The 15560-nt window shown below is 43.5% G+C and overlaps 1 protein-coding gene across 5 annotated transcripts; it reads left to right on the top strand.

Annotated features, from left to right (window-relative positions):
- The first annotated feature begins 529 nt into the window (after positions 1-529).
- On the top strand, positions 530-14980 carry lmcd1 (LIM and cysteine-rich domains 1). Of its 5 annotated transcripts, none has more exons than XM_081705596.1 (8): positions 530-907; positions 3567-3616; positions 3716-4080; positions 5681-5769; positions 6317-6572; positions 9101-9445; positions 11938-12153; positions 12670-14980. In XM_081705596.1, the coding sequence occupies exons 3-8, from the start codon at positions 4060-4062 to the stop codon at positions 12805-12807; spliced, it is 1065 nt and encodes a 354-aa protein (XP_081561722.1). In that variant the 5' UTR covers positions 530-907; positions 3567-3616; positions 3716-4059; the 3' UTR covers positions 12808-14980. The 5 variants fall into 5 exon arrangements, with proteins under 5 accessions (XP_081561722.1, XP_081561723.1, XP_081561725.1 ...); XM_081705599.1 differs by having other exon boundaries at positions 531-907; positions 3716-4039; XM_081705597.1 differs by lacking the exon at positions 3567-3616.
- Positions 14981-15560: the final 580 nt, after the last annotated feature.

Raw genomic sequence — 15560 nt, forward strand, 5'->3', positions numbered from 1 at the left:
AGTCCTGTATCAGTCAGATCCTTCAAAAGAAAAAAAACGAAACAAAACCGTGTTAGCCTAGATGGGGCATTACGCATAGTGTCATAGTCACTTTGACCAATAATAATCAACAATTCGTGTGTATTGTTTCCTGTCTGCTTCTTAATTCATCCAAAATTACTTTGGCCTTCCCTCACCCCATGGAAAGTCTGTCCAGACTAAGATAAACCTCGTAGTGCAGGCTTGGCTAGGACTTTTAATAGTACAAACTGTGACAAGACGGTATTCCGCCGACGATATTTGGCAGCAGCTCTGTGGAACTGTTTACTGGATGACTGAGTACTTCTTAACCGCGACCCCTAGCATGCATGACTACTTCATCAATGACAGGTGATTTTCGATTAGCCTTTATTAGGTACACACGAAAGATTTTAATCCCAAAATAAAATCTAGCTATTTTTACCCCTGTTATACGCATAATACATTCCGCTTCCATAAAAAGGCAAACCAAAATGTTGAGTCAAAACACAAGAAACATCCTCCCTTCATTCGGAAGGTGTAACTGATGACCAAGAATGTGAGTCGTACATTCTTCCAGGCTTATATCGTACATTCACAGCCATGGCTGAGGTCATGCCTTTTTCCCCCGGGAGGATGGCTTTTCCAAATTTGTAGCATTTCAAGTCAAACGCCTCGTGTCCGGAGAAAAACGGTCTTTCATTGGTCGCTAGACGTTTCGTACACCGTAGCCTAATAAGTTCTCAGCAACTCCGACTCCGTTAAATAGTGTGTGTCCAACACATGGAGAGAGGCAGATCGGTCTCGACTGTGAGTGTTGGATGAACTCGATATTCTCTGTGTTCACACACATTTCACGTTGGAAATATACACATTTGGCAAAATGGATGTGATTTCGGGAATGCAGAAGGTGAGGAACATATTTAAGCTTTTAGTTTTTTGGTTTTTTTTGGGTTTTTTTTACCCGAGTTAAATTTTCTGTCATCTCTTAAATGTAGATACACACTTTGCATACCATGAACATACGCTCTATTTTAAAACACTGTCAACACTTCTGTACTGCTATTGTGTGAGATTGGACATATTTACAATTAGCGCTACATTATGAGAAACGGTTTGTGCTTCAGAAGATACAAATATTTGAAATCATATTTGTCAATCTGTGCAGTTATTCTTTATATTTGGTGTATACATTTCCACATCAGATAGTGCATCACATATCCTTCTATCCTTCTAATGTCGCCCAAGACTCAGCATCTCAAAATAATGAAGCGAAAGCAAGTTATGACACTGACCAACACTGGCTCCAAGCTCCTTACCTCCAGTCAGTCTCCGTAATTGTTTTTGTTGTAGACATCGTTTTCACTTCTGCAGCTCTTTTCGAGAGAATTTTCAACGATTCGCATCGCAATACTATGAGAACATTTATCCCCTTATCGCGAAAAGCTTCACCGTACTGGCCGACAGCGCTGTGAATACACGCGCCCTTCGCGCTACACCGACCAGACAGCGCGTAGCTCGTGGCGTGGTTGCGTAGTTACCGCCTCGAGCACTTTACTGCCTCGGTCGCAACTCCGCAGGCCCATTAAAGTAGTTTTCTGCATTTCAGCAACACCCTGCACCTTTCGGATTTTTCCTCTGTATTTTTTAAGTCTTCGGAGAAAGAGGTGGCGGCTGCTTAATTAAAGACCAGAGTGGGATTTGGGCTTCTGTTAGCAGTGGCTCAAACTGGAAAATTGCTGAGGCTTCACAATTCGCAGGCACATTTGCAGATCCTTTGGCAGATTTAGGCCGTGGGCTGGGGTGTACAATGGAGCGCCTGTCTAAGCGATATTCAACGCCTTTGTGGTTATTGGAAGGACTTGCAGTTCCTTTGGGCTTGTCTTTAAGATGGCTCAGCTAAAATTCGCTGATGCATGGTGAATTGTTTTGCTTTGTTTTGTTTTTTGATAGCCTACTGCTAGTTCTATGTAGGGTCTATCCCATCGAATGTGAATCTCATTGTTGCTTACCAACTCTTTAGCTGTCAGTCAAATCAACCATGTTCCAAAGAAGACTTATACCACAGCATGTTAACTAGGGTGCTGAAAATTAACTAGATGGGATCTGATTAACTTACTCAAAGGTGCTAATTGTGCGCATTTGTCGCAAATCTGCAGTTTACCGAATCCCTATAATTAGGTTCCCTTCTTTGGTAGCTCAGTGGGAGGGATTATGAAGGGACAAGGTAGGTTACACGTAGGCACTATGTTCCTAGATGGAGCAAATAAAAAATTCAGACTCTGTTCCAGTTCTCCTGACTTCTGACTCTGAACGTCTTTTTTCTCTTAAGAAATTTATTGTTTATGATTTTTTAGGTCTACAGACTCTAAGATATTATGCATTACAGTGCTTTCTTATCTCACCTACAGCTCTTTATTTCAGTAGTTCTTTAATAAGATGAATGTCTGTATTGAAATCAGCATGTTGAATCTGACTTCTTCTCTGCATTGTTTGACTTTCTGCCCTGTGGAAAAGCGTTCATCTGTCTGCAGACCGTTTACCTAGAGTGTGCTGCTGCTATAGCAGCAGATAGCAGGGGTTTTACGGCAAAGCTATTTGTGGAACATTTCAGCGAGACTCAGGGGATTTCATAAAGATAAAGAACAACATGGATAGATTATGGCGTAGCTTTTGGCATTTAAAATGCGCTTGTTCCATCTGAACTGTCAGTATGAATTATTGATGTCTGTGAGGAGGACACTTTGAAATTTTGTATCTGTTAAAAATGAGCAGCAACTCATCCTTTTGTGTATAAAGGTCATTAAACATCTTTAGACATCTTTGTTCAACTCACAAGTAATTCTGGGTGATGAATGGCCACTTGACCTTTGTGCCTTTCTGGAAACTTGAGCCTCTCAGCTGAACAGAATAGCTGTTCAGGACATTTCCAAGTAATTTGTTAGTGGATGTCAGCAGCCCGACTTTGTGAAGGGGATTCAGTCAAGTTGGTAACACTGACTTGTCAGATATTTGTTGCTTTATGATAGAGTTGTGTGTGTGTGTGTGTTACTTCTCTTGAAACATGAAATAAATGTATTTACTTTTAATAAAGTTGCACTTTACTAAGCCATTTTGCTGCCAACATTTATAACAGTAGTTATTTTAACAGCATTGAAAAGCAGCAACAATCAAAGCCCAGTTGTCAACCAAGAGCAATGAGCCAGTCCTGGGATTTGACTTCAGGCTTGTATCTCATATCACTAGGCTGTGTGCTATCCTGAGTCCTCTAAACACTTATAAAGGTCTTGAGTGTCATGGTTGTGTGTGGCATTTTTTGGTTTGTCCTCTATTTAAAGTTTTTGTTTTGACCCTTCATCACTGGGATAAATCCGAATTCTTTACGGCGGGTTGCTCTTGTCCGTCCGTGCTTACAGGTGTGGTGTGATGTGACGGCTGTGTGCTTTTGTAACGTGTTGACGGAGTGACCCCATTTGTCAAGCGGCCTCAGAGAGTGAGGCAGCTGGTGTCATTACGTATCTCCCCTTTCTCTCATACCTTGGCTCTTACGCTGTCCTCTGTGGACAAAGGAGAAAATCCTGCCCAGCACACAGATGCAGTCTGCAAAGAGTTCTCTATGGCAAGTCAATTTCAAGGGATGAACATTTCAAAAATAGAATCAGCCCTCCAGTCAGTTTGATTGATTGGTTTGTTCGTTTATCACTTTTCCACTCTTCAGGAGGAAAAATCTCGCTGTGTCTCTTCAGGAAGAGACTGTGTCTCAGCGAAGAGGCCTTGGCCTCACTTCCACAAGAAAACAAAAACAACCTCGAGGCGTCGGCTGCGTAGTTGTACGGGAACACGCCGGTGCTTGATTGTTCAGACTGCAAGGGAAAGCCTTGGCGTAGACGCCCCACACAGAGACAAGAGCAGCTGCGACGTTCCAGGCCGACGGGACAAGTGCACGCCTGCTCCGTGTCGGCTCTTTAGCCGAAGCGGAGCGGGCTCGGCGGGCATTGGGTAACGACCCGGACGGAGTCGGATCTGACCGTGCAGTGAGCAGGTTTGGAAGGCAGTGACATCATGGCAGTAATGGGAAACTCGGTGAATCATCATTTGGGAGATTTAAGCTCCGAGCATCTTCATGCTCCCTTGACCGTGTTTGCACATGGCATGAGAATTTGTGACACATTGTGTCTGTGTGTGTTCCTGTGTGTGTGTGTGTGTGTGTGAGTGTGTGTGTGTGTGTGTGTGTACATGCATGCACATGCTCTGGCATGTCTTTCTATGCCAGAAGCAACCTTTCTGCTGCCATTCTGCTTCAGTTGGGTAGGTCCATGAGGCCCTAGATAAGTATGGATTTCTACAGCACATGAGCACAGCATGATGATACACCAACCAGACAAGTGACACCACATGTTTGGGTTTTTAATCCAAGCAAAACTCCTCTAACTGGTCTAAGAGTTCTAACTGATTTGGAGCTGTGATGCGAATGTGAACCTGAAAGAGAACCCAAAGCAAAAGCAAAATAAGTGTGGTCGACACTGGATCAGTCACAGTGAAACTAAACCAGGACTGTACAAAAGAAACTGGCATGAACAGCATGAACACTGCTGGGTTTCAGTGCTTCCACTTGGATATTTAAAAATTGGATCATAGAATAGCAATGCACCGTACAATTGTACAACAAACAACAAATTCAAAAGACTTCAGTCTGATTAACACAAAGTGAATGCCAGTGTTGTGCAGTGCATAAACCAGGTAGTTTCTGCACCCCCCCCCCCACCCACAGTTACATACAACGTAAAATTATTGTAAGGATTTCAAATTACTCAAAATAGATCTACAGTTGACATTAAGTTAGAGGCTGCAGGCCAGTAGCCAGGCACACCTCTCACACTTGATCTGACAAAGACTAGGTACATGACTTTTTCCTGGCTATGATTTATAGATTGAGTTGGCCGACCTTGCTGAGTTATTGGGAGGCTTTCATTGAAGGATAGCCTTCAGAGGCTTTTCAGTTAGCTATGCCACAATGTCTGTCTCACTTGTAGTCACCATTCCAAGTTAGCTGGCTAAGAGAGTGTGTACATAAACATTGACGTTTTATTAACAATGTCATAGCCCCTTCTTTAGAACACAGAGAAGGGTAAGGCTGATACAGACCAGTCCCTGTAGTGATAATCATTGGTTAGGTTTCCTGTTATTTTGCTAATAGACTGGAACCCTTCAGAATATCACTAGAATGGGTATATAGGCACGTACACAGCAGCAAGTCCCTGAAGACACACTAATGAGCTTCCACTTTCAGATAGTAATGGGTGCTATATCACCCAAAAATATGTAAAATATGAAATAGCATAGGAATATGTTGATGTTTTTCTTGTACTTTATTTAGGAAATATGTTTATATTTTTGTTCCATTCACTTTGTTATCCCTTTGCTGAACAACATTAGTAAATTAATTGGAGGTAATACTCTTTACTATACTTGAAAACACTTTACAGTTTTTTAATACATTACATTGTCTATTTTGACTCAATTTGTACTTGTTTTTTTGGTCTAAGGTAGTCCTCACAGCTTCATGAGAGTCAGCCCGCAGGTCCGTCAGGCAAAGACCTTTGTCTTTGTTACCGTTCTCTGCATACAGACTCTCTTTTCACAGTTTTTTTTTTCTTCTTTGCCTCTGGCTTTCTTTCCCCAGATGTCGGTGGGGCAGTCGACAGCAGGAAGGGGCGCGGTGTGTCTGACATGTAAAGGGATCTGCACTGGATTCCAGCCACATTCCTGGAGGTGATTTATTCTCCCGGCTAAAAAAAAAAAAGACTTAAGAAAATGTGGAAAGTGCCTGCCACATTGCCTCGACGTTTGCGGAGCCCTCCGCTCAGTCTCGCCGCGGCGGGCGTCTCTGTTTAGATTTCCGCCGGCTTGAAAGATGATTCAGGGCAAATATGTGGGTGACTCAACATGCACTGAAATGTTTTTAAAAGGTTATTGCACCTTTTATATATAAAACGTGCTCCCCTAAGTGTATGTTATGTAAGCTGTTGACAGCTCAGATGCGTTCTGTTATTTGGCCAGGCATTAATACTGCAGAATTTCCAAACTCATTACATAGGAAGTAATGGTAACAAATGACCATTTATTAGTAGAAAACTGGTAATGAATGTGTCTTATCATATTTATCAGTTCCTTCTGTAAACCATCACTGTCAAAACAAAGCACTTAAGAGGTTTTCTTGTAACTCCGCAATCCGGCGCCACATGTTGCAGCGATGGGAAGTACGCCCCACGCACACTGCCGTGCACTGGTACTGACTCCCCTCTCTGCGTTTGTTCAGGAAAGCCTGCGTGCAATGCCACTGCAGCCAGGAGGGCCACGCCCCCAACTCGGACACCGAGGACGACCGCAAGATGGGCCAGCTGTTGGCGGACTCCCAGTATGCCCACCTGACAGCCAAGGTGAAGGGTGGAGACGGCCTGAGGGTGTACAAGCGCAACCGCATGATTGTCACCAACCCGGTGGTGTCCCGCAAAGACCCCACCTTCAACACTGTCACCTACGACTGGGCCCCACCCGGCCTCACCCAGAAACTGGTAAGAGGAACCGAGCGGGAGGGACACCGGCATTTTTCAGGGCTCCGCAGCCTCGTAAAGGTCTGGCTCTGCTGTTCGTGGTCTTAGCGATGAGCTGTCCTTTAACACAGACAGCTGGGATCCTGAGTGCTAACGACATGGCAAGGGGTGCAGACAGAAATTCCTGATGTTACCGTTATGTAACGAGCGAGACAGCCAGCCTTTGTTTCGTTGCAAAGGAAATCCCACTCAGAACCGGAAGCAAAAATCCCACGCCGTGCCTGCGATAACGGACCATGTCGTATTGCTGACGTCCTGTCTGCTAAAATTCCAAACCTCCGCAAAAAAAAAAGCTAGTAACAAGTCAGCGATCCGAAGCCACCAATATCTAAAGAGCGACTGGTGTTCCTCTGTCTTCTGCTGTTTAGGTGAATGATTGATTGGAGGGTGGGGTAGGATTGGAGAATTGGGGAAGCAGGAATGCTGGCTGCCAGCTAAGCCCCAGCACTGGGTCTGCTGTTTGTCAGTGGAATGCCCGGATGCCCTGAGCTGCCACCAGGGGAATGGAGCTGACCTTTTCTCTATCGCGGTCACTGGCTGTCGCTGCTCCTATTCTTATACAAAGCTTTGATTCACCCTGGCCAGACCTCCACGTTGTTCCAGAGGGGGTGGGCGACGTGATGGTGGGCCAAACCTACTGGAGTCTCCGCCGCCTGTGCATGGTGGGTTGGAGATCTGGAACTTAACCTCCTGCTTTGCTGTGCTGCTTTTGGCTGCCAGGAATTGTGTCCGCTGTGTGCCCGGGTGAAGAACCTCCATTTGTCAGGGGCTTTGGGACGACTTTTTCAGCCACCCGAGCTCCCTCTGTTTTTGCCTGAAACCCAACGCGTCGCCATAGCTGCTCTGACAGGTTGACGGCAGAGGATTTTGGATTTTGCTTAGTTAAAAAGCAAGGCAGCTCCGGTAGTTCTCTCAGTATTGTTTTTCTGACCATTTAAACAGTATGAATTTTAGCCAGGGCTGCCTTAATGGCTGCTTTGGAGAGACTTTTTTTCTCACTCTTTTCATGCTGTGCTGGGGCTGTTGTTACAGCAATGTGATTGTCTGTCCAAGGGTGTAATAACAGTCTTATAAATCAAAGTAAAGAACTGTAGCGGTTTTGTTCTTTCCAAACAAACGCTGTGCCGAGAGACAAAGATGTTTTCTTTTAGCGGGATTATGAATATTTGGGGTTGCTCTAAAGAATGCCTCAGGATTTTATGATGCCATGAAGACAAAACAGTAGGATACAGACCAGATGACTCTGTGTACTGGATGGCCTCAGGTTGAGTCCACCATGCCAGGAAGTTAGCTGAAAGACAGGATAACCATGTTAAAATGCCACCTGTTTTGAGTGAACTTGTACGGAAACCATACTGTTCAGTGTTCCAGTCCAGTTAGCCGAAGACAATGTGAAATCATTCACTTATTTTGAGGCAAACACACAATTGCACTAACACACTGGCCCTTAGCTAATAGACAGTACTGCTGAGCAAGTCTTTTAGAGAAGGAATGAATTACTTTCTAATAGTGAGAAGGAATGAAACCCTCCTAAATAGTGTCCAGGGAACCCATAATGTTGATTCATTCACTCTGCAAGCCAGTCCTCCCTAACTACATGTTTTTCTAAGAGATTGCTGAGTTAAACCGGAGCCAGCCAAGTGCACGTTTCTGCAGTGTTTGCCTGCTATTTTTGCCCACCTGTATATGGTACATGCATTATGTAATCTTAGGCTAAAGTTTCTGAAATGAATGAAAAAGAAAAACTAAGCTGGCTCTTTGTATATGTGAGTGTGTTTAGGGGATTTGTATTTCTTTGGAAGAGGCCAAACCCTTGTGGCGAACCCTTGTGGCGAAGGCACTGGTGAGGAGACGGCTGTCCCCCTGCCTGGCTTGTCCACTGCTGGGGACCGGAACATTCTTCAGAATCCCTGGCTGGCCATGTTTTTTTTAAAACCTGTCATAATGGCTCTTAAATCTTAAAGGGTATATTAAAGAAGCAGCATGAAACGCAGTGAAAAGAGGCATTAGCAGCGAGGCAGTAGTGGTGGTGTTGTCTGAGAGCTCGTGAAAGGAGGGAATGTTTGCTGGAACTCCTCTGGGCCGCTGGATGAATGGATTGCCTTGTCTTCAGTTTTCTGTCCCCCCCCTTATTTTCACAGGTTATGGTTCACTGTGAGAAGGTTGTTCTGCATAAGAGGTGCAGTCCAGGTTTAAATGCTCTAGAGTTTTACATGTTTTAAATATGGGCCAAGTAGGTCTTAAGAAATTTCACTGGGACTTTCTGTTAGTTTTGTGGGGCTTTTATCATTAAACTCCAAATAAGGTGTTTGAACTTTATATCGCTGCAGCTTCTTTATCTTTCTTTTTATATACTATTTTAATACTCATTATTTGCCCAGTATGATTCTAACCAAATAATTTGTTCATTTTGTGTGTGTGTGTGTTTGTGTATGGGTGTGTGTGTGTGTGTGTGTGTGTGTGTGTGTGTGTGTGTACCCATCAACCAGGCCATGCAGTACATGGAACTCCTCCCCGTGGAAAGGCGTCCTGTGGCCGGCACAGAGGGTGCTCTCTACCGCCGCAGGCAGTTAATGAGACAGCTCCCCGCGTATGATCAGGACCCCTCGCACTGCCACAGCCTGTCTGATGCCGAGGTGAAGGCCATGGCTCAGTTTGTGAAGAGCTACAAGGACCAGGCTTTAGGAGTTGGGGAGGTGGCCCTACCTGGAGAGGGGGGAGCAGTCAAGGAGAATGCCGGCAAGCAGAAGAGTGCAAAAGACTCCCAGGAGCATCTGGACCCAGAACCTACAACCAACGGCACACTGGAGCAGAGCAGCCAGAAGAGCCAATATGTAAGTTCAGTATAGGTACCTTAAGCAGGAGTGTACAGTGTTGTTTATGATAGCATATGTACATCTGCAAGCACACATCTCTCATCATCTTATGTGCCCAGTAGAATGCAAGGTCCATATTTTGGAAAAGCTACAAAACTCTTAATTCATTCAAGATACCCAGGCGGTTTGTGTTCTCGTCCCCACACTCTATCTGAAACATTTCTAACGGCCCCCTCTTCCCCATCATCTGTCTTCATCCATCCATCCATTCTTACCTCTCTGCCTGAAGGTCCAGTGTTAGCAAGTGCATCCACAGATTTTCAGAGAACTGACAATACAATCAACATTTTTCACTCTGCCTTGTGTTTTACACTTGATTGATGCCTCAGACTGCGGCATCTTGGGAATTAAAATATGTAGCACAAGCAGACATATGTCTTGTGTCCATCACAGTCGGATTGTTCATGTTGTTCTGCTTATTGCACATCAGAGAAGAAATGCAAATAATGAAAACATGGCTCCATACCATCACGGCCAGAAGTTCCATATGTGGGCTGTGAACACTGATGCTCCAACACACTTGTACAAGAACAGTCTGCACGGGACGTTTTCGGTTTTCAGTTAGAGGGCCCCTTCTTCCTCAAGGCTCTGTTGGCTTTCTATCTGGAATGAGTTCCGACCCGGGTCGTTGTGATTGTCCACGTCTGCCTATCGGCGCTAACGTCCTGAACAAACATCTGCTGGGTTCTTGCTGGTCTTTTGCTGATTTCGGAACAGTAAGCCTCAATTGACGTACTTATGGAAGGCACAGATCTCCAGGCTGTTAGCTGTTGAATGAAGGGTGATTATGACCTTTAAGAAACATAAACAAAAGAGTGAGAAGATTGTTTGACTGCAGCAAAGTGAAAGCTGAATGGGGAAACAATCATGAGATATTTATCGGATCAGATAAGACCATTTGTGTATTCATGTGTTACAGTGATTTTACAGTTTTATTACACACGATCCTTTTAAATGAATGAAGAGAAAGGAGAGTCTTTTATAAACCATCTTAACATATTCTGGGTAGTGATTTACAATATACAATTCATGGCTGAATTAGTGCTTGTCTTCGGTTTACTTGCTGGGGCACATTTATAGGCCTGTAAAAATCTCACTGGGTGCTTTTTTAAAAATATTGGACAGATGGCACCCACTGGTCTTCCTGTTAATTTTCTAGTTATTCTCCATACTCAGAATCTTCACTTTAGGACATTCCATGTCTGTGAGGTCCAGTTTTTGTATTGTAGAAATAAAACACTAAAGTCCAATTGCAGTCTCCTGTACAGATTGAGTGTTATTTGAACCACATGCAAATGGAAATAGTTGGCTATATGGTCTTGTGGTCAGAAGACACTTTCTTTTACAATGATCTTGTGTGTGTGTGTGTGTGTGTGTGTTTGTGTGTGTGTGTGTGTGTGTGTGTGTGTGTGTGTGTGTGTGTGTGTGTTTGTGTGTGTGTGTGCTTGTGTGTGTGTGTGTGTGTGTGTGTGTGTGTGTGTGTGTGTGTGTGTGTGTGTGTGTGTGTGTGTGTCCGTGTGTGCTCAGTTCCTTCTCCATGATTTGTCCTTGCTTAGCCTCTTGTGGTGTAACGGGATATGCACTGTCTGTAAAACAGCTCTGCTACTCTCATATTACCAGAATTTGGCAAGCAGTAACCACACTAGTGGTGGTTTGTTTTTTTGGGGGGTTTTTTGTCTGTGTGAGAGAGAGGGATTTGGTAGGGTCTTGAAGAGTGAACAAAGGTTTCAAGAGCCTCCGTCATGTGTAACACAATTCAGCAGAGCCTGTTCTGAGAAGCTGCTGAGATAATGATTACATTTCCTTGGCTGGAGTGTGAAGTTCAAATTGACATATTTGGCTCAACCTCTGAGGCTAGTCTGCTCTCTTTCTGTCTACTTATTTATTTTTGAGGGGGGAGGGGGTGCTATCTGAACATCAAGTATAACTCTTTAGGGTTTGTTTACCTGGATGACAGAGAAAAAAACAGCATAAACAAACCAAAAATTCCACCTGTTTTATCGTAGCCGTGCTGAAGCTTTTCCTAATCTTCCTCTCTAGTACTCGCATTTCCCAGAGGCCTGTCTTAGGGAGGAGAGTAGCTGCAATCTGAAACTAATTGGCGCTAGAGGAACATCTGTGCTTGATTTCTGTTTTATCATAACAGGAATGCTCAGATGGGGCCCATGGGCTATTGCCATGACAATGTGGCTCTGATTATTTCTCAGGAGAATCAGATGAGGATCAAACTGAATTTTTCCTTAAGTATGCAGTTTAACAGGTCGTATCCTGGCCTGGGTAGCATTAATGGTGAAACAAACCCATTATCCATTAGCCCACAGCTATTTTCATTGGGGTTTTGAAGGCGGCTTCGAAAAATCCGCTGGTCATTCTCCATCTCACTTTTTTCCCGTGGTTTACTCTCTCCGTGTTGGATGGGTCGGGTGTGTTCCCCCACCCCACACACACAGAAGTGCACTGGCTGCAGAAAGCTGGTGGCGCCAGATGAGCCTGTGGTCTACGCTGAGCGGGCTGGCTACGATACACAGTGGCATCCCACCTGCTTCGTGTGCGACGAGTGTGGAGAAGCCCTGGTGGACCTCGTCTACTTCTGGGGGAAAGGGACCCTGCTCTGCGGTCGCCACTACTGCCAGAGCCTGAGACCACGCTGTCCCGGGTGTGATGAGGTTCGCCCACTCACCTTCTCACCTTCGGGCTAGTTTCGTACACATGTGCTGCCTTTAACCGTTAGTGGTGTCAGTCATTTCCAGTTGCATATTGCTGGCATTGCAGTATTCCTCACATCACTTATATTATAGTAGATTGATATTGTGATAAAAATCAGTATATTGACACTATAATGATATAATTATTGAGAACTGTCACAGTCACTTGGGGAGCTTTCAGAGGTTTCAGCAAGAAAGTTTCTGTCCCCATATTTGGGTTTGCGTGCATGCATAACTTGCCATCTGACTCCAGTTTCTTTTTTGTGTGTGTTTATTGGACAGCCTGATATGGCTCAGACAGATGTTAGGAGATAAAAGTAATGGTTATTTGGTCTGGTAAATATGGCTTTTATGTGAAACATCTTTGATGTTGGAAGTGTAATTAGCTTGGGGTGCTAACCCTCTCCTGCTCTCTTTCTCTCTCTACCTCACTGATCTCTCGTTTGCTCTCCTCTTCTTTCTCGTTCTCCTTTGCAGCTGATCTTCTCCGAGGTGGTCCATCAGGATGCCAGTGGACAAGTGTGGCATAAGGAGCATTTCTGCTGCTGGCAGTGTGGCCAAAGTCTTGATGTCCAGTGCGTCTGCGATGGGCATCGCCAGTCCCGGCCGCTCTAGATCGCTCTACACGGAAGCCTCCTAGCCTGGCAGTGCCGCTCTGCTCAGTGGCAGCAGAAGGCCAGTGAGGATTCCCTCATTTGTTCTTTGCCTGTTTTTCAAACCCACCACAATAATATTAGAGTGAGCGAAAGTAAAAGGTGATCTTTAATTAGGAGACACCCGAACGTAAAGCAGTGAGGAAATATCACAGTTTTGCTTTCCAGAGACTCCAGAGTCTTGTTGAGCTTGTTGCAGTCGTACGGAATTTTACTAGATTTCTGAGAACTTGTGAAGAGAAAGACCCACGCCCTCAAGATTAGAGAAGAGTCATACTGCTCTGACGACTGACGCCATGATATAATGCACCCCTGGGATTGACTTGGCTGAGGAGGAGATGATGTGTAGGGTGGGCCTTTGGCTCTGGCCCGAACAGGCACCCTGAGGCCTGCGTGTGTGCCTGCCTGCTTAGCATAGCACGTCGGTTCACACATCACATTAGCTGGGCATCGCCCGAACCCATCACTGCATCTTTAGGTTGTGTGTTCCTAAATCCAAACTCCCTTTATTCACTTCACAGAAGTGTATTGCGAGATCAAAGTGCACACAAAACACTGCAGTGTTTGCTGGGGTGAGGGAGGAGGGGATGAAAAGGGAAGATGGATGGCAGTTCACGAAGAAAGTGAGCAAAAAAGGTAGAGTTACATAAAGAAATAATATGACTAGTGGATTATAAAGTCATGAGAAAGAGGTGAGCAAGAGCCTCTCTCACATTAAGATGCAGGTAGGGGATTCATGGAGAGCTCGTTAAGACCGGTCCATGTGAGCACTTGTCATGTGACGGCATTTGTAAATATTTGATGGTGCTCAGATTAACTGCACAAATAGCAGTGTATGTGTACAGCATGAGCAGGATTGTGATATGCTTCTTTGTGAGCTTCAGGTTCACACAAAAAGCATGTTTCAACATGGCAAATAATGGTTTGCCAGTTTGAAATGACTCCCCCCAAACTTACTTAAAAAATGTTGATTATATCTATGAGTTATAATCATAATCACTCACATTTATTAGAGGTATATAACAACACCAAAAATGGCTCTCCATATCACCCTTGGAAACGTGATGTTTGGATTTCTGGAAGTAATATAATCGCATGTCATTTCAGAGTTGTTTTTAATGTTTGTGCAGATGTTTTAGTCAAACATTAAAGACAAAATAAATGTGCATTTTGTGTGGAAAATGTGCCAGTTTGATGAGGTTTCTGTAATTGTACCTATTTTAAATTTCAAGTTTCACACATTCAAGAACGATGTGCCTGGAATGAGAATCAAAGTGCAGCTCCGAGGAGAGAACTGTGTGGGAACGTGTGCTGTGTGCTTGTGGCTTTTGGTTTGGGTTTTTTTTCTTCCTCACAATGCTGTTTCAGATTATTTCAAAGGCATCACCCATAATGGCATCTTAAAACATTTTAGATTGTGTATTAGCATTATGAAAACAAGACCATTTATGATGTGTGTGGTTAATGTAGAACCAGTGGAAATATATAATTAACTTCACCTACCCTAAAAATGAGTCTTTAACAGAACTGGAATGTTTTGTGAATGCTGGTATTTGATAAACTTTAGTAGTGATATACTGATAGAACCAATTAGTTACCAGGAAATCATTTTATCAGTCGCTATCAGTGGTAGTGGTATCCTTCTAATGACAGTACCAAAATAATTTATTTTAAGATGTATGTATTTTATATGAACCAACTGGAATACGTTTTAAAAGGAAAATCAATAACATTTTTAAGGTGATTTTGGGTTTTTTTAGACTGTGGGTTTAACAAATCAGGAATACCTTTTAGTAATACTAATTTAACATACTGTTTGTCTGTTTGGCTCTCTTAAATGGCACTGAGAATCAGTCAGAAAGTTCTGTGTATTTTCTTTGTTATGCATTTAAAAGTATTGTCCAGTGAAAAATCAGTGACTGATATGGCGTGTTTTGTTATTTGTTTTAAAATTGCATAAGATGAGGTTTCCAAGTTGACAGTTTGACTTCTTCCTTATTGGAACAGTTGAATGCTTTTTCATGTGAAATTCATGTGCTGCGTTGACTTGGCCACCTAGGCAAAGTCCTGTATGCATTCAAGTATGTTTCAAATGCATGTTCTCTACCTATTGAAATAAAAAATATAAACCTGCATTTCAGCTTCATGGTTCAATGTGCATTACAATTTCATATTTTTAAAGACAGTTATAGTATTTTGTATGTTACTTCATTGCTATTGTGCCATCAACTTCATTTCCTATCTGAAAGTGAAAACAAACTGAAAATCAGCTTTCATGACTGACAGCATGCTGTTGGTTGTAAGTTTTATGACATCATTTTAGCTATGGCCATATTACCTTGAATCTCAAGTGATTCAAACCCTCTGTGGCAGAACCGGACACACCCAAGGGTTTAGTCGGGGCTTTCATTAGTCGGCTTGCAGGTTCTGCAATGCAACCATGACAGATTGAGATCATGCAAAGACACAGTGGCCCTGTGTGAGGTTAACCAATATCACTGATTACATCGCATTCATGTTTAAAGAAACTACGGTCACAAACTAAGCCTCTAGATTAGCTGAGATGTCTTCTAAACGTGGGCATAAAAAATTTGTGAACTACTGCAAAAAAAATTTTTTTGTGCTATAGCATAATGCTTATTTAGCTCAATAACAATTGAAATGTATTCAGCTAAACTGTTCATCATATGTAACATATCACTGACTATAATATTC

The sequence above is a fragment of the Electrophorus electricus genome, chromosome 22, assembly GCF_041902795.1.
Source record: "Electrophorus electricus isolate QZ-2024a chromosome 22, ASM4190279v1, whole genome shotgun sequence".
Taxonomy (NCBI): domain Eukaryota; kingdom Metazoa; phylum Chordata; class Actinopteri; order Gymnotiformes; family Gymnotidae; genus Electrophorus; species Electrophorus electricus.

Excerpts from the sequence above, each read along its gene's own strand:
- lmcd1 (XM_027001881.3), top strand. The coding sequence starts at position 881 with ATGGATGTGATTTCGGGAATGCAGAAG. Across the intron at positions 5,770-6,316 it reads TTCCAGCCACATTCCTGGAG|GAAAGCCTGCGTGCAATGCC; the intron begins GTGATTTATTCT and ends GCGTTTGTTCAG. Across the intron at positions 6,573-9,100 it reads CCGGCCTCACCCAGAAACTG|GCCATGCAGTACATGGAACT; the intron begins GTAAGAGGAACC and ends CCCATCAACCAG.